The 14,406-nt window shown below is 40.5% G+C and overlaps 1 protein-coding gene across 1 annotated transcript; it reads right to left on the bottom strand.

The window, feature by feature from the left end:
• Positions 1 to 4,480: 4,480 nt before the first annotated feature.
• On the bottom strand, positions 4,481 to 9,136 carry LOC147625200 (cytokinin riboside 5'-monophosphate phosphoribohydrolase LOG1-like). The gene is made up of 8 exons (XM_086818462.1): positions 7,779 to 9,136; positions 7,431 to 7,544; positions 7,123 to 7,220; positions 6,959 to 6,989; positions 6,707 to 6,806; positions 5,836 to 5,906; positions 5,449 to 5,592; positions 4,481 to 4,804 (listed from the first exon to the last, which is right to left on the bottom strand). The coding sequence occupies exons 2-8, from the start codon at positions 7,542 to 7,544 to the stop codon at positions 4,712 to 4,714; spliced, it is 651 nt and encodes a 216-aa protein (XP_086674588.1). The 5' UTR covers positions 7,779 to 9,136; the 3' UTR covers positions 4,481 to 4,711.
• Positions 9,137 to 14,406: the final 5,270 nt, after the last annotated feature.

Here is a 14,406-nt window from a genome sequence, read left to right as displayed (position 1 = left end):
TATCATAAACACAATCTCACCACTCTCAATGCAACCAACCGGCCACCATCACTAATAATGAACCCATACCGTTCACACCTTTGAACCCTGCCAGATACTTCCCCCCCTAAGATTCCCCAACCAAGACTAATGCCCGGAGCCCTAGCTAATGCTCAAACCCTTGACTATCTCCTAACTATCAGTGGTCACAATAACGATCCCACTAGCATATAAGCTAGGGATCCCACCAAAGACGTGTACCAATGGCTTCTCCTCATAATGGGAACCTTTCTAAATGTGCACACCAAACATTGATATGAGAAACATGCTAAGAGACATGAGTATATACTAACATATGCTTGTGTTCCCAATCCAATCTTCTGGTTTAAACAATTTTTTATCAAATTTCCACATGGAATTTAGTTAATACTTTTTTACTTGGCCATTGGCTTATAAATAGTAATATAATGACTTCTGTAAACTATCATAAAGCCTTTCATGAGACAATTAATTATCTCATTGACAAAGTGTGACACTTGCTCACTCATTTTCTCCAAAGAACACCCAAACCTAAAAATGACCTTCTAATACAAGAATTTAGTAGTGGTACAAGCATCAACCTTCCTAGTAGCCCTAGCTTCCATTCACTTCATGAAATAATATGTTACAACTATGATGTAGTGGGCTTGGGTTTTGTGTGCGATAGGACTGACAAGTCTTCTCCATTTTATATAACTCATAAGTCTTACAAAATCAATTCTCTATTTTGTAGGACTGATAAGTCCTACAAAATCAATTCTCCATTTCTAAAAGGGTTATTATATTGATGAGTCCTACAAAATTAGTCTCCCATTTTTCAATGAATTGGTGTGGTTTTGGTTTGAATAGAAATGGTTTTGAAGAAAATATGATATTAATCTCTAGCCCTTGATTTCAATCTCCATATAAGAGTCCACAATATTTCCGTAAACCATTCCACCTTTGTCCAAGAGTTCTTGAGCTTTTGTCTTCTTTATCCTTTGGATTTTTGTAAGCTTCTTCTTTTTCTTGAAATGCAAGTATCCATGGCTTTCATAAATCATTCCACCTTTGTCCAAGAGTTCTTGAGCTTTTATCTTCTTTATCCTCTGGATTTTTGTGAGCTTCTTTTTCTTCAAGTGCAAGTACCCATAGCTTTCATATTAATCTCTAGTCCTTGATTCCAATCTCCAGCCAAGGGTTCACAAAATTTCCATAAACCATTCCACCTTTGTCCAAGAGTTCTCAAGCTTTTGCCTTTCTTTATTCTCTGAAATTTTATGAAGAACTTTTTTTCAAGTGCAAGTATCCATAGCTTTGATACCTCTATCGCAGGATTTCATATATTTCTTAAATAAATTAATCAAACTCATAAATATATCAAGGAATAAATCATAAACTTAAATCAAATTAATAAGATTAAGTATAAAATAAAACATGAGATAAAGTAAACATCACCATCAACACATTATTAGATGCAATCTCCCCCTCTCATGCGTGGTGTAACTCCCACTTTCACGACATGAGCATTTTGAGAATTATATTCAATATATAACCCAAGGAACTAATAATAGTTGTACATACAAAATAGAGCTTGTTTTTTTATTTTTACAAAAATAGCTCAAGCATTAGAGCTTGTTCACACAAGTGTAAAGAAACAAAACTCTTCTAACATATGTGCTAATAATATAGCAACGTCATACACAAGCGTACATAATAATATGTATAATCATTTGACATGGTCAACAAAATAATATAAAATAATAACAATCAAAGATGATATTAACAAGATTCTCCATGTGTGATACACACATCGCTCATCACTTATCACAAACGTAAATACATTAGTTGTTTTAACTAATTATTGTATCCATAATTAATTCCAATATAAAACGTTGATACAAACACAATATACACTCACCATTTATTTTACTACGATGAGAGGATCATTATACACATCATCTAACATAACGTGTATTACCATTTATTACACTAAAATTAGTATGGCATATCAATTACATAAACCACTTATTACACTTCGACCGTGTGCAGTTTAACATAATTCACTTGTTTCACTTTAACCACATACAATCGTCAAACATGACACTACTTCTTACATCTCAATAAAATACACCCATCAAGTATGGTCTCAAGCTATACCAGTAATACTAAGTAATACTAGTATTTAATATGAAGTCACCCAAGGTACCAATTCACTAGAATTGCACACTACCGTCTGCACGTCATCGTTCAGCTAAAGGGTGAACATTATGCAATAGAAAGCTAAGCAAAGTATGAGAACCCTAGGGAGAGAAAAAAGGATACCAACCTAAGAAAAAGGATCACGCTAAGAAAGAGGATCACAACACCCTAAGAAATAGGATCATAATGGAATAGAAGAAGACATACAAAGAGACCGAGATGAGAGAGGATGCCACAATGGACAAGGAGAGAGAGAGAGAGCCATGAGCAAGAAAAAAAGAGCTCAAAGATTAGAGCTTAGGTATAACCAACTTGAAATTTAACCTTACCACTCCAATAATTAATTAGGACCCATGAGAATCCTACTTGATTAATGAGGAAATATGAGTGAAATATGTCTAGTGAGTAAACAAACCTTAGCATATATAAAACCTAACTATATACCGATCTTCGTTAACAAATCTTAGTAGTAATATATAACTTATATATATATACCAATCTTATGAACAAAGCATATCTTAGTAATATATAACCTATATATATATACCGATCTTAGTGAACAAACCTTAGTAAATACGACAACCAATCTAAGTTTTGAACACCTCCTCTGAAGTGAAGTGTGAAATGGGACGTACAAGCTCAACAATGATGAGGTAGAGAGCGAGCGAGCGTCGATAGGCGGTCTAGGATTGCAACGCTCAATAGGTGGAAAAATGTAATGCTCCTACACAAGTAGTACCGAAATCACAAACTATATATTGTAATGGTGTATGAGTGTAAGCAATGATGTTGCCCCTGTTGCCCAAATGTGCAAGAGGTGGAGTGTATCGAGGAAAGGTGCATGGAACAAGGCAATGACACAAAGAGAGAGAGAGAGAGAGAGAGAGAGAGAGGGAAATGTGCTTTGCGATTACATTTGGGTGGAGAAATATATTGCCCAAAGCGATGCTAGTGCGAGTGTAAGGTATGGCCATGTATTAAAGAAAATTACATGGTCTACCAAAGTCCAAACCAGACACTATGTTCGAAAAAGCTAAATAGATAAGGTTGCAAAGCAAAACCATAGTGCAATGGAAACCAAGGAGGAAAAAAGTGAAAAACAATGGGTACTAAATAAGAGTAGTAAGTGATAAATACTTTTCACCAAACTTGGGTGTTGTCCATACCTTTATTAGTTTACTCTAAACAAGTGGACTCATTCATATCTCAAGACCTAGTCTGGCTCACAATTAACTTAAGCCTAGCCCACAAGATCTTAAGTTAAACTTACCCTCGAGGATGAACTCTAGTGCACACAATAAACTCTAGATGTTGGGTGGGCTAGATCACCCACCTATCTAAAGTAGTTGTACATGCATGTAGGCCTGGCTAGAGGTATAAAATGGAGCCTTCCCTCTTCACTTTTCTTAGACTTAATATACACTCATCTTAGCCCACTTATCCAGAGACTTTAGATAGGTCGACTAGAGCGCCCACTTATCTAAAGTGGTTATATATGTGGTTATACATGCATGTAGGCCTGGCTAGGGGTATAAAATGGAGCCTTCTCCCTTTGCTTTTCTTAAGAGACTAAACATACACTCATCTTAGTTAACAAACCTTTGAAGATTAAACCTGAATACATACTCAACTTAGTGAACAAATCTTGGCGCAGGTCTATGCCTTTACTCACCTTGATTTCAAACAAATGTATACCCATTCTTAGATGAGTCTAATTATATATACTCATCTTAGTGAACAAATCTTGGCGTATATAAAAACCTCGTAGTGAACAAACCTTAGTCCTCTGTGGTGAAAGTGTGAAGTTGCATGCAAGTTCAACGATAACGAGAGAGTAGCGACAGCTGGCCTAGGATTGCAATGCTCAATAATAATAGGTGTAGGTGGAGAAATGTAATGGAGAGAGCGACTGAACGCAACAGGTGGCCTAGGATTGCAACGCTCACTAATAATAGGTGGAGAAGCGTAAATGCTCATGCACTACAAGTTCGCGAACACAAGACTCTTACATATACTCACCGTGTGTGTAAAAGCGACGCTGTTGCCCAAATGTGTAGAGGTACGGTGTATCGAGGGAAGGCGCATGTAACAAGGCAGAGAGAGAGAGAGAGAGAGAGAGAGAGAGAGAGAGGGGGGGGAGGGGCTCCTTGACTGCATTTTCCATTGCTTTGGGTGGAGAAATATATTGGCCCAAATCGATGCTGTTGCGAGTGTAAGGGATGGCCGTGTATTAAAGAAAATTGCATGGTCTATTCTACCAAAGCCGGAACCAGACAGTATGTTCGAAAATGGCCATTTCATCTTTTTGCCTTTTCCCACTCTGCTGCTGAAGGGCTGTGTACATAGCGTGTATATATACGTATAGACAAAAAGCGTGTACATATGCATCGTATGTATACACCCGATTTGTGCTTTGTTGTAGGGGTGAGGGAGGTGAGCCGCAATCAAAAAAGAAACAGAAGAGTGAATGAAAGATTCGATTTCCATTCAAAGTAATAAAGGAATATTTCCTTTAGCGGGCTAGTTCTGATGCCGGCGAGCTCTCTCTCTGCTCCATCTCCCAGCTATGTTGGGAAGCCACCTTATCATGCATGGGAGAATATTCCTAAAATGAAAGAAAACACACTGATTAGTGTCAACTAAGCCACGGCCAGACACATAAAAGCTTTGGAAAACCAAATTTTTACAAAAGTAAGATTGTTTTCACCCTTCAGCAGTGTTTGCTGTGAACACCATCCCCATCCCCATCACCCTTAAGTGTTTGAACACCATCCCCATCCCCTTGATGTAGAAAGATTTTGTGGTGATTTCCCGTCCCCCCTTTCCCCCCCCCCCCAAAAAAAACACGCGCGCACGCACGAAGGCAGGTTACGGGTCGCTAATTTCCCTCATTCATTTAGATTTAAGCTAAACCACTCTGAAGGGTGGAGTGTGGTGCTGCAAGCTAACCACCCTGGCCAGAGCCCTTGGGCCGTCACCGACTATCAAACTCATGTTGATTTGGAAAGACTAGATAATGTCAGCAAAACGCATTAAAAATCAAAGCAAAGGGAAACAAGAGTAAAGTGAGACGAAATGTGGATGGGACCCTGGTTAGGTGAACAAAACATTAAGCAATAATCCTCCCATTAAGTAATAGTCCCTTAGATTCGAGCCATTAAACAAAGGAACAAAAGATCGGTCTTAGAAAAGCCTGGAATACTCTGAAAGCAAAGAAGGAAAAACGTGCACAAGGACTGGACAGCATACCTCCAATCTGCGTAGTAGCTCCCTGGCATTTGGGGCAGCCACAAAGATGTGTCTCGCTGCAGGCTTTATAAACCCTTCGAGGACAGCATTGTCAATGAGAGCGAGTAAACAATTGTAATATCCATCCACGTTTAGAAGGCCGACCTGCAATAATTGAATGGCTTTGGATTAAACTGTGTGGAGACAAGTGACAAGCCCAACTTGACAAGAACTGATGACCATACATACCCTTTGCAGGAAAGGCTTGAAAAAAGTTGAAAACTATTGAAATGACCAATTTTACCATAGTACATCTCCACACTAGTTTAGTGTTAGAATCTAAGGGTTTTTTTATTTACAAGGGCAGCTATTGAAATTATTATTATTATTATTGTCTGACAGTTTTACCGGCTTGTCATGAATGCCCAGTTGAGACCACGTTATCATCTCCATGAGCTCTTCCAGGGTACCGTATCCACCTACACACACACACAGAGAGAGACGCCCGAGAGGCCCATACCTTAGTTTTAAAAAAACTGGGGGCAAAGGCACATAAAAAGAGGAGTCCAAAGCAGATTCTAAGAAGATAAACACAAGTAAACAGACGTTTTGTAACAAAATAGGGAGACTTCCAATAACAAGGGTCCAAAAAGAGCAGCCAGAGCTCTGTACGAGGGGTGTTCATCTATCACGTGGTTGCATGTGAGCAACTGTACGTATGGAATGTGACTCATGGACGTGGGGACCATTAGAACCTAGCGAATTCTAGGAAATTAGTGAAAATATGGGTTAAGATCTCACTTACATACTCTTGAGTTGTGGGGTGACGACACTTATTTGAATAGGTAGGGGTTGAAAACCTTAGGAATTTATTTGGATTCGATAAAAGTTGAGAACCTTAGGACTGTACACCCTGAAATCTATAATTTATTTTAGCACCAAAAATGGAGTCAATGAGGTTGGTTTGACCAAAACAATTTACAGGGTCGGTATAACCATTGGATTTCAAACTACATTCAATGATTTCTAACGGATGCCCTTATTTTTTTATTTTTTTTTATTTAACGATAATCCAGTGTTTTTAAAAAACAATAATCTTGTCTGTTAATAAGAGGGCCTATTTAATTTATAGCACCATCCTTGGTACGAATTCTACAGATAATAGTCAATTTTGAGGCTCAAATCTGTTGATTTTCTAACTAATCTCATTTGTATTAATCATCATTGTAGTTTTTACAAAGATTAATTAACGGCTTTGGATTAGTAATAATAATAATACCGGGAAGCGCGATGAAGGCGTCCGCTTGCCGAGCCATCTCCGCTTTACGCTGGTGCATATCCGCCACAGCCCTCACCTCCCCCACTGTTTGGCCTGTTATCTAATTCACAATTAAAAATGTTACAGTAATAATGGTCAGCCATGTGCTTTGCCATTATAGCTTTTGTATAGAAAAAGCTATGCGCTATCAAGATTGTGCTTCGATAGAAGAGAAACTTTGAAATGCAGGTGAGCCTTCATATATATGATTACCTCGCTTGGCATCAGGGTTCTTGGGATCACGCTGCTCCGAATCAAGACCACATGCACGCACACATATAGGAGCCATATAAGGCATTTTAATAACGTTTCTTTAAATCAAAATGGCACATCTAATAATCCAGCATAGAAGCAGGCACCGCTCTGAGGCAACTCACCCCAATACATGCCTCCCACCATCATACACTTCTTTGGAAATGAGACCCATTAATCCAACGCTTCCTCCACCATACACGAGGTCTATTTTGCGCTTCACCTGCGCACATACACACAGTGTCAGGTTGTGGGTGGATACCAACAAAGAGGGCAAGGGTCTCGGTGGATAAAGTAGCCATCCCAAGTACACAAATTAAGCTCATTGTTGAAGGTTTCCTTTTAGTAAATCGAGCTATGAGTAACGACTCTTAAAAACATCAAAATGTGCTGTCAAGAAAGCATCCGTCGCACCATGGTAAACCTCACATACCATCTCTTTGCCGAGTTCAATGGCTGCATCCTGGTAAACATTCCTCCTGCCGCTGCATGCGCCACAGAAAACGCATATCCTCTTGAACCTCGAGGTAGCCTGTTGCTGTTCCATCTGCAGTAGCCAACGGCGACACTTGTTGAATAGAAATTGAGCAGATAAAAAGAGATAATTTTCCTTCAATCAAGCGATCGATCCCTTGTATGACCTTATGACTCTATATCCCAATTCTGCTTCTACGATAGATACATATAATTCCCCTTTGCAAAACAAGCTTGTCGAGAGGAAGAGAGAAAGAAATACAAGCAACTTGCAACAAGTAAACAAGAAGCAAGCTTTACAAAGTACCTTTGTCTAGAAGAAGCAATGGAGCCAACAATGGTTGATTAGAGGGGAGTGCAAGGTAAGCTTTACCGCTGCAGAGTGGGGCTTGTGGGTGTGGGTGGATGTATGTGGGTGTGCTTTGCTTTCCTTATTGTTCGGTGCACCTACAAGAAAGGCAAAGAGACACAGGTATTGATTGCGTTCGTGAGAAGACCACCTTTCGTAGCTCTGCTGAGGAGAGAGAGGGCTCAAGGGACTTGGGGGAGGGCTATATTACGGGCGGACGGTATTTGAGATGTGGAAGTCTGGCATCGTTATATTGATGCGGCCCAGACAGCACTCATTGCCAGACGCAAGGCCACAGTTAATCCGAGTTATCATGCTGCAGCACGTTCACAGTGCGGATATACTAGTATAAATTTATACCTTTAAACCTTACTACTACTACTACCCGCCGGGGCCGAGACTCGAGAGTCGAGACTCGAGGGCCTTCTTCCCCACAGGCGCCCTCCTTCCTTCTTCTCTCGGCCGTATTCCTTCAGCTGCTCCGTCTGCGGGCGTGTCTGTTCACTGTCCCCCTCCAGACAGTTGAATTAAAATGCTTTCTACTCAGTTTCTAGGCTCCTCTTCCTTCCCCTTTTGCAATTCCCCATCTCGATTTTCTACATCAACCTTAGCCTCAAACCTTAGTCTAAAAAGCTAATCCTCTCATAGGTCTTATCATTGCCAATTGCCACACATTTCTTCTCTCTGGTTCCTACCCCCTGCAGACTACACCGTTCCTTTGAACCCTTTCCTGACCAACTCTCCTTTGAAACTTTTCAGCTTCTCGATCTGGCCAACGCTCACTGTCCCAAGAAGCATGAAATAAATGAAATGCCACCAATAATCACCATCTTCTATAAATATATATATACTGGAACTACGTGCAGAATTCGGCCCGACTTCTCATACGACTTCCCATTTGCTTGTTCAGTTAATTTTTTCTTCAGGGACAGGCGTCCGGTTGCACAAGATTGAAGAGGCTGTACAATAGAGCAGCTGCTGCAGGTGCAGTGTACTTTGACAAGTTTAATATCTACGTATTATGGCATTGTAGTGGAACTTGGAACTTGGGAGTCTAGTAGAGCTAAGAACATCGGAGTATGCGTGTGTGTGTGTGTGAGAGAGAGAGAGAGAGAGAGACATGTCACATGTGTATGTGAGAGAGAAAGAGGGGGCTTTGTTTTCTGTGCAAGAAAAGGATCACAGTTGGTTATGAATCGTGAGGGCATTCAAAAATACAGCAGTTGGTTCCTTGGCCTAGGGCTTTTGGGATGCTGTATGAACGGATAGTTGCTTGAAACTTCCACATGAGGCCGCCCGCCGCCCAACACACAGGAATTCACACAACTCGCTAAGAAATAGGTGGGATATTTTAGCCTGGAAGGCCACCCACTAGCAGTAAAGTCTGTACGTGTGTACACTGTGGAGTGATGTCTATGTGTGTGCAGTGATGTCTCACTATTTTTCATAAAGTTTGTTTTTGACATGTATTTTCTTCATATTTTTATCCAGATATTACTATTTGTGAAGCGTTTTTTTCCCTCCTTCAAATTTCCCCAATCTATCTTTTCCTTAACCGTGTCCGCATCCATATATTTGAAGCCTTCCATAATAAACTCACCATCGCCCTTCTACGACATTTCTTGACTTCAGGCTTGAGCTTAATCTTTTACTAATCTCGAAAACTAACGCTAATCTGGAAATAATTCACTTTTGTACCAGTCAATGATGGGAGTGAGAGGTTCAAAAATCAGTCAAAAATACCTTCAAGAAAGCTTTTACAATCCCTAGTATGTTCCTCCACACGCTATAGATTACCAGCCATCTTCATGAATAATCATGTGATTAATTATGAAACGAGCTTCGAGAATACCTCAAGATTAAACTAATATTATAATCATAAGGAGTCCTTAATTGATTTATAAGTAGCATCAGTACCACCGGTGCTCATTGCACAATGCGCCCCGTCTAATCGACAGTTAAATGCGAGAAACCTCAATTTCAAGCTCATCATCACAAGCGATCAAATCATCATTTAAAAGGATTGTAGTAGGTTGTGGCCATCAAACTGTGCGGAGGGAATAATGTATCCTTTTCAGCGACAACAAACTGAGCCTATCCAAAAAGCCTAATGCCAGCCGCACTCCATAGCCTAGGCTCTAGCATGAGTAATGGAATAGTGAGCTAATTTACTGCTGCTCTTCCTTCGATTCTCTGGGCTTTTAATTCCATTCTTTTTGCAATACCTAAGATATCTACTCTCATAGCCCCAATTCGAAAACATCGAAACGCAAATTATTCTAACCTTGCCTCAGATCTTAATTGCTTCTTGATTACCCACGCTTTGCAAGTGGAGTGTCTGGATACAGCTTGTAGAACTATTTTTTTGAAATTATACATAAGTAATATCAGAAAGTATTTATATTTCTTTGACATTAACTAATAGATTTGCAAAAAGGGAACTACTATGGATTGTCCGATTGTGTGCAGCCACAATCAGATAGTACTAGCTAGAAATTATCCATCTCTATATCTTTTATCTTTCTATATTCTATAAACTGTGTGTATCAGATTGGCATCTGGCCTGTAAGCGGAAAAGACTAATGTTTTCTTTTTTATCTTTAATCTAATTTTAAGGTTTTGTTAATATATATTTTTATGATATATATATATCATTTTATTTTTATTTTATATAAAGGAACAGTTTCAGGAAACTACACGTGGTAAGGTCGGAAAGGCAATTTGGAGGTTAGAGGAAAGTAACCTCCTCTTACTTTAGAAATTTGAAAATATCAAACTAAGACTTATATACTTGAGACTAGTAATTGTTATAGAAAGACATGTATTTACTAGAAAAATATAAAACTAGGAATTATATACTTGCGAGTAGGAATGATTAGTAATTATTATAGAAAGACATAACATCAGAAATCAACTCCTAAACAATACTAAAAATCATGAATGTTAACTTTGAAAAATCGTGCATATTTATTGCAATTTGATGAAGAATAAATATATACAAATAGTGCATTAAATTGCCGTATCATGTTCCACAACGTAACTAGTTGTAATGCTTTATTCTAACTACATATTTAGACTAAGTTCATATATCAATTACTACCCCTATTCACACTAGGGAGATATCAATTAATTAGTCACTTTAGGGGCACTAATTAATTAATAGTATTGAGGTTAAACCTTAATAGTACTAAGGTTGCTCCGTTTCTCTCTACGCTACCCCGCACCCTCCTTCCCTCTCTCCGCGTTTCTGTCTACTTTGCCCCACACCCTCCCTCGCTCTCTACTTAGCCCTACACCCTCCCTCACTCTCTTAGCCCCACACCCGCTCTCTGATTTGCCCCACACCCTCCATCGCTCTTTGCACACAACCCCACACCTTCCCTCACTCCCCCCCTGGTTCCTCTATTCTCCCTCTCCCCGTTCGCGCAAGCTGTCTAGTAGACTGAGAAGAAAAAATATATATATATATATATCAGTCGCGCTTATCTTCTAGAAGCGTCTTTTTGTTAAAGGTCCCATCAAAATTTTTAAATCTTTTTATCTAAGATCCTTTGCTAAGGTTCCATCACTTTCCTCCTTTGTAACTAATTAATTAATAGCAAACCAGAATTTTGGTGCCATATTAAGTGTGCATATTGAGAAAATCTGTAAGTGTGCAGATTAAGAAAATCTGTAAGTGAGCATATTAATGTGCATAGCATAAGGTGTGAGAATTAAGAAAATTGAAGGCGAGGAAACTATAGCAACACGATTATTAATGTTTAAAATTAATTATTGCATGGTACTGTTTATCACTATGTTCCATAAATGTTGTTTTCGTCATCACATATAGAAGATAACTTTCAATTTTTTATCAATATAAAATTATCACATACGAAAAATAACTTTCAACTTTTGAAAACAAAAATTAACTATACGCTACGCAAAGAAAAAGCAAGGAAGTGCAAGAAGTTTTATTGATGGAGGAAAACTTTTGTACATAGCAGACAGATTTATTATTGACAACACACAGCGGTAAAACGACTGCACTACACAAAAGCCTCGCCACCATTGAGATCATGCCGTGGAGGAACGAATATGAATTCTTCCCCTTCGCTCACAGCTCCAAGGAATTCAGCGACCCTTTCCTTAGATGAGTTGATGTAGGGCTCGTTGGGGTCAACGTAAGGTGGACTTTCTTCAACGAAGATTGGATTGGATTGGACGGAGTACCAAGTTCGTCAATGGAGATGTCGGTTGGTCGCTCTGTAAATGCTCATCTCCATGGCCAGATTGCTCATCTTTGTCTTGATTTTCTTTCAGAAAGTACTTGGCTGCTTCCCCCTCTATATAGTGATCGCGTGGAAGAAGACTTTCCTGATATCAGAGATGTTAGCCAAATCTAGAGTTTTGAGACACTTCCAAACAGCGCTAGCTCTAGCAGAGTCCATGCCATTCCTAGCTTTTGGAATTATCCACTGTGCACTAGGGAAGTATTTTCCACTTCTCATCATCTTCAAGAGCGTCAAGCCGAGAGTGACAGACCATTTATTCAGAATATAGTTCTCCATGTACACGAAAGCTCATTCAAAGACATTCACGGGTGTGAGGCATGCACGGTTTTTGAGGTCTCCCTGGCCGAACTGTGCATAGAGTGTCCTTCCTCTGGACATCTCATCCGCAGACAAGTTATGAGTATGAAAATGAAAGTGAGGTTTGTGCAAGTCCTTCAGACAGTAACCCACCATTCCTTCAAGAGTGTGCATTTTTATCTGGTGAAGCGCATGGCACATGACAATTCCTCCTACCGCCTTGCTGACATTCCACATAAGGTGCTGCTTCATAGACTTGCCAATAGAAATGATAGAAGTAGAGAGGATGCGGCAACCATCTGGAAGTGCATTTGGTGAAGTGTTCCACCTCTTTCGAGGGAGAATTGTGCTTGTGTACACGCCTATCCAAAGAACTCGACCAAGTTCTCCCACAAGTGTCGACGTCCACGTTGCCGATGCCAATGGTCACGGACACCTCCAGCATCTTCAGACTTCCACGAGTCGGGAATCTCGAACAGGGAGGAGGACCATCGGCCGGACGACCATTACAAGAAACGGACAAGTCATGTACCTTCTTTCTCTTCGTCGTGGTGCAAGATGTGTCGCTGCTACTTGTCATTCACATGCACACAGAGTCAAAGATGGAATGTATAGATATAAAACAAGATACGAAACAACACGTGAAGAACACCTGAAGAACGTGCTCTGTGTTTGACACCCTTGAGATTCTGCAAACGAGCCGAGCCTTCCGGCAGGGTGAGGATGCGAGGAGGGATATTTTCTTTGTTCGCCTCACATAACGTGGCTTTACAAGGAACAGAGTGGACAGTCGGAGGCATGGAGGGAACAGAAACGCCTGTAGGTGTGAAAAAACCAGGGGTAGCGGAGGGATGACAATATATGCAAGAGCAAAGTCCGCTTTCTTATGAAGACGCTTGGACTGACCCATGACAGCAGTGCACTTGGACATAGCGCAAATGCCATGGAGATAAACCATGCACAGAAGCAACAGATATAGCTTACCTAAAGGCACCAAAGATAGCATCGTCATACCATGCTACAACGAGAAGACAAATCTCGAAGAGACGAGAAGGGCGTGCACGCCTAGTTAAAGCATCCGAAAAACTCCATAGGACTAGAAACCGCATCGACAGTAGGAATCTCGGGGAACCGCATGCATATACCAGTCATGCGCATGGAGAGACACGAAGGTCATCCAAATACAGGAATCTCGGGCGATCGCGTGCATATACCAGTCATGCGCACGGAGAGACACGAAGGGCATCCAAATACAGGAATCTCGGGCGACCGCGTGCATATACCAGTCATGCGCACGGAGAGACACGAAGGGCATCCAAATACAGGAATCCCGGCGACGTGCGCCTCCTCTGGGCATCGAGAGATATCTCACCATTCGGGCACGAAGATAATCAAAAAAATAATGCAATGCATGCACCAAACACGTGTCAAGAATCTGCTGACACGCGTTTTATTTGCCTAAGCATGCTGACACGCGTCCACTCTCACGCCTCCATGTGATGATAAGCGTAAGCTCCTTGCTCCTCCGTGACACTCATCCACCCAAACTCTCCTCGCTCCTCTATGACACACATCCACTCTAACCATTACTTGCCTAAGCTCCTCGCTCCTCCATGTCACGATAATTATTTTTTCGACCGACGATAGTTAATTAATAGGATGACGAAGACAACATTTATGGAACATATTTGCAAGAGCTTATTTGTTGAGTAATTAGAATACTTTGATAAGATCACTTTCATTAAATGTAGTACTCTCCAAGAGCAGGTAAGCTTTTGAAGGGTTTTAAAAAAAAATATTGCCTATAAAAGAAAGCAATTTGCAAAAGGTAGCACTGTGGACCCGGGGGCTTGGAAGTTGGCAGTGGTTGAGAGGGATATAGTGCGGGGAAGTTGCTCCATAGTTCGAAGACGAAGATCGACGGCGCAGACTAAATATGATGATGGGGTCGTGATCTATGTGCCACGTATCAATGTCCAGCCAATGATCGACCAGCGACCCACATGGAAAGGGGG

This window comes from Cibotium barometz, chromosome 24 (genome assembly GCF_041138505.1).
Source record: "Cibotium barometz isolate CiBa-2024 chromosome 24, ASM4113850v1, whole genome shotgun sequence".
Taxonomy (NCBI): domain Eukaryota; kingdom Viridiplantae; phylum Streptophyta; class Polypodiopsida; order Cyatheales; family Cibotiaceae; genus Cibotium; species Cibotium barometz.
The sequence above is the reverse complement of the archived record's forward strand: the minus strand, read 5'-3'. Positions and strand labels throughout refer to the sequence as shown.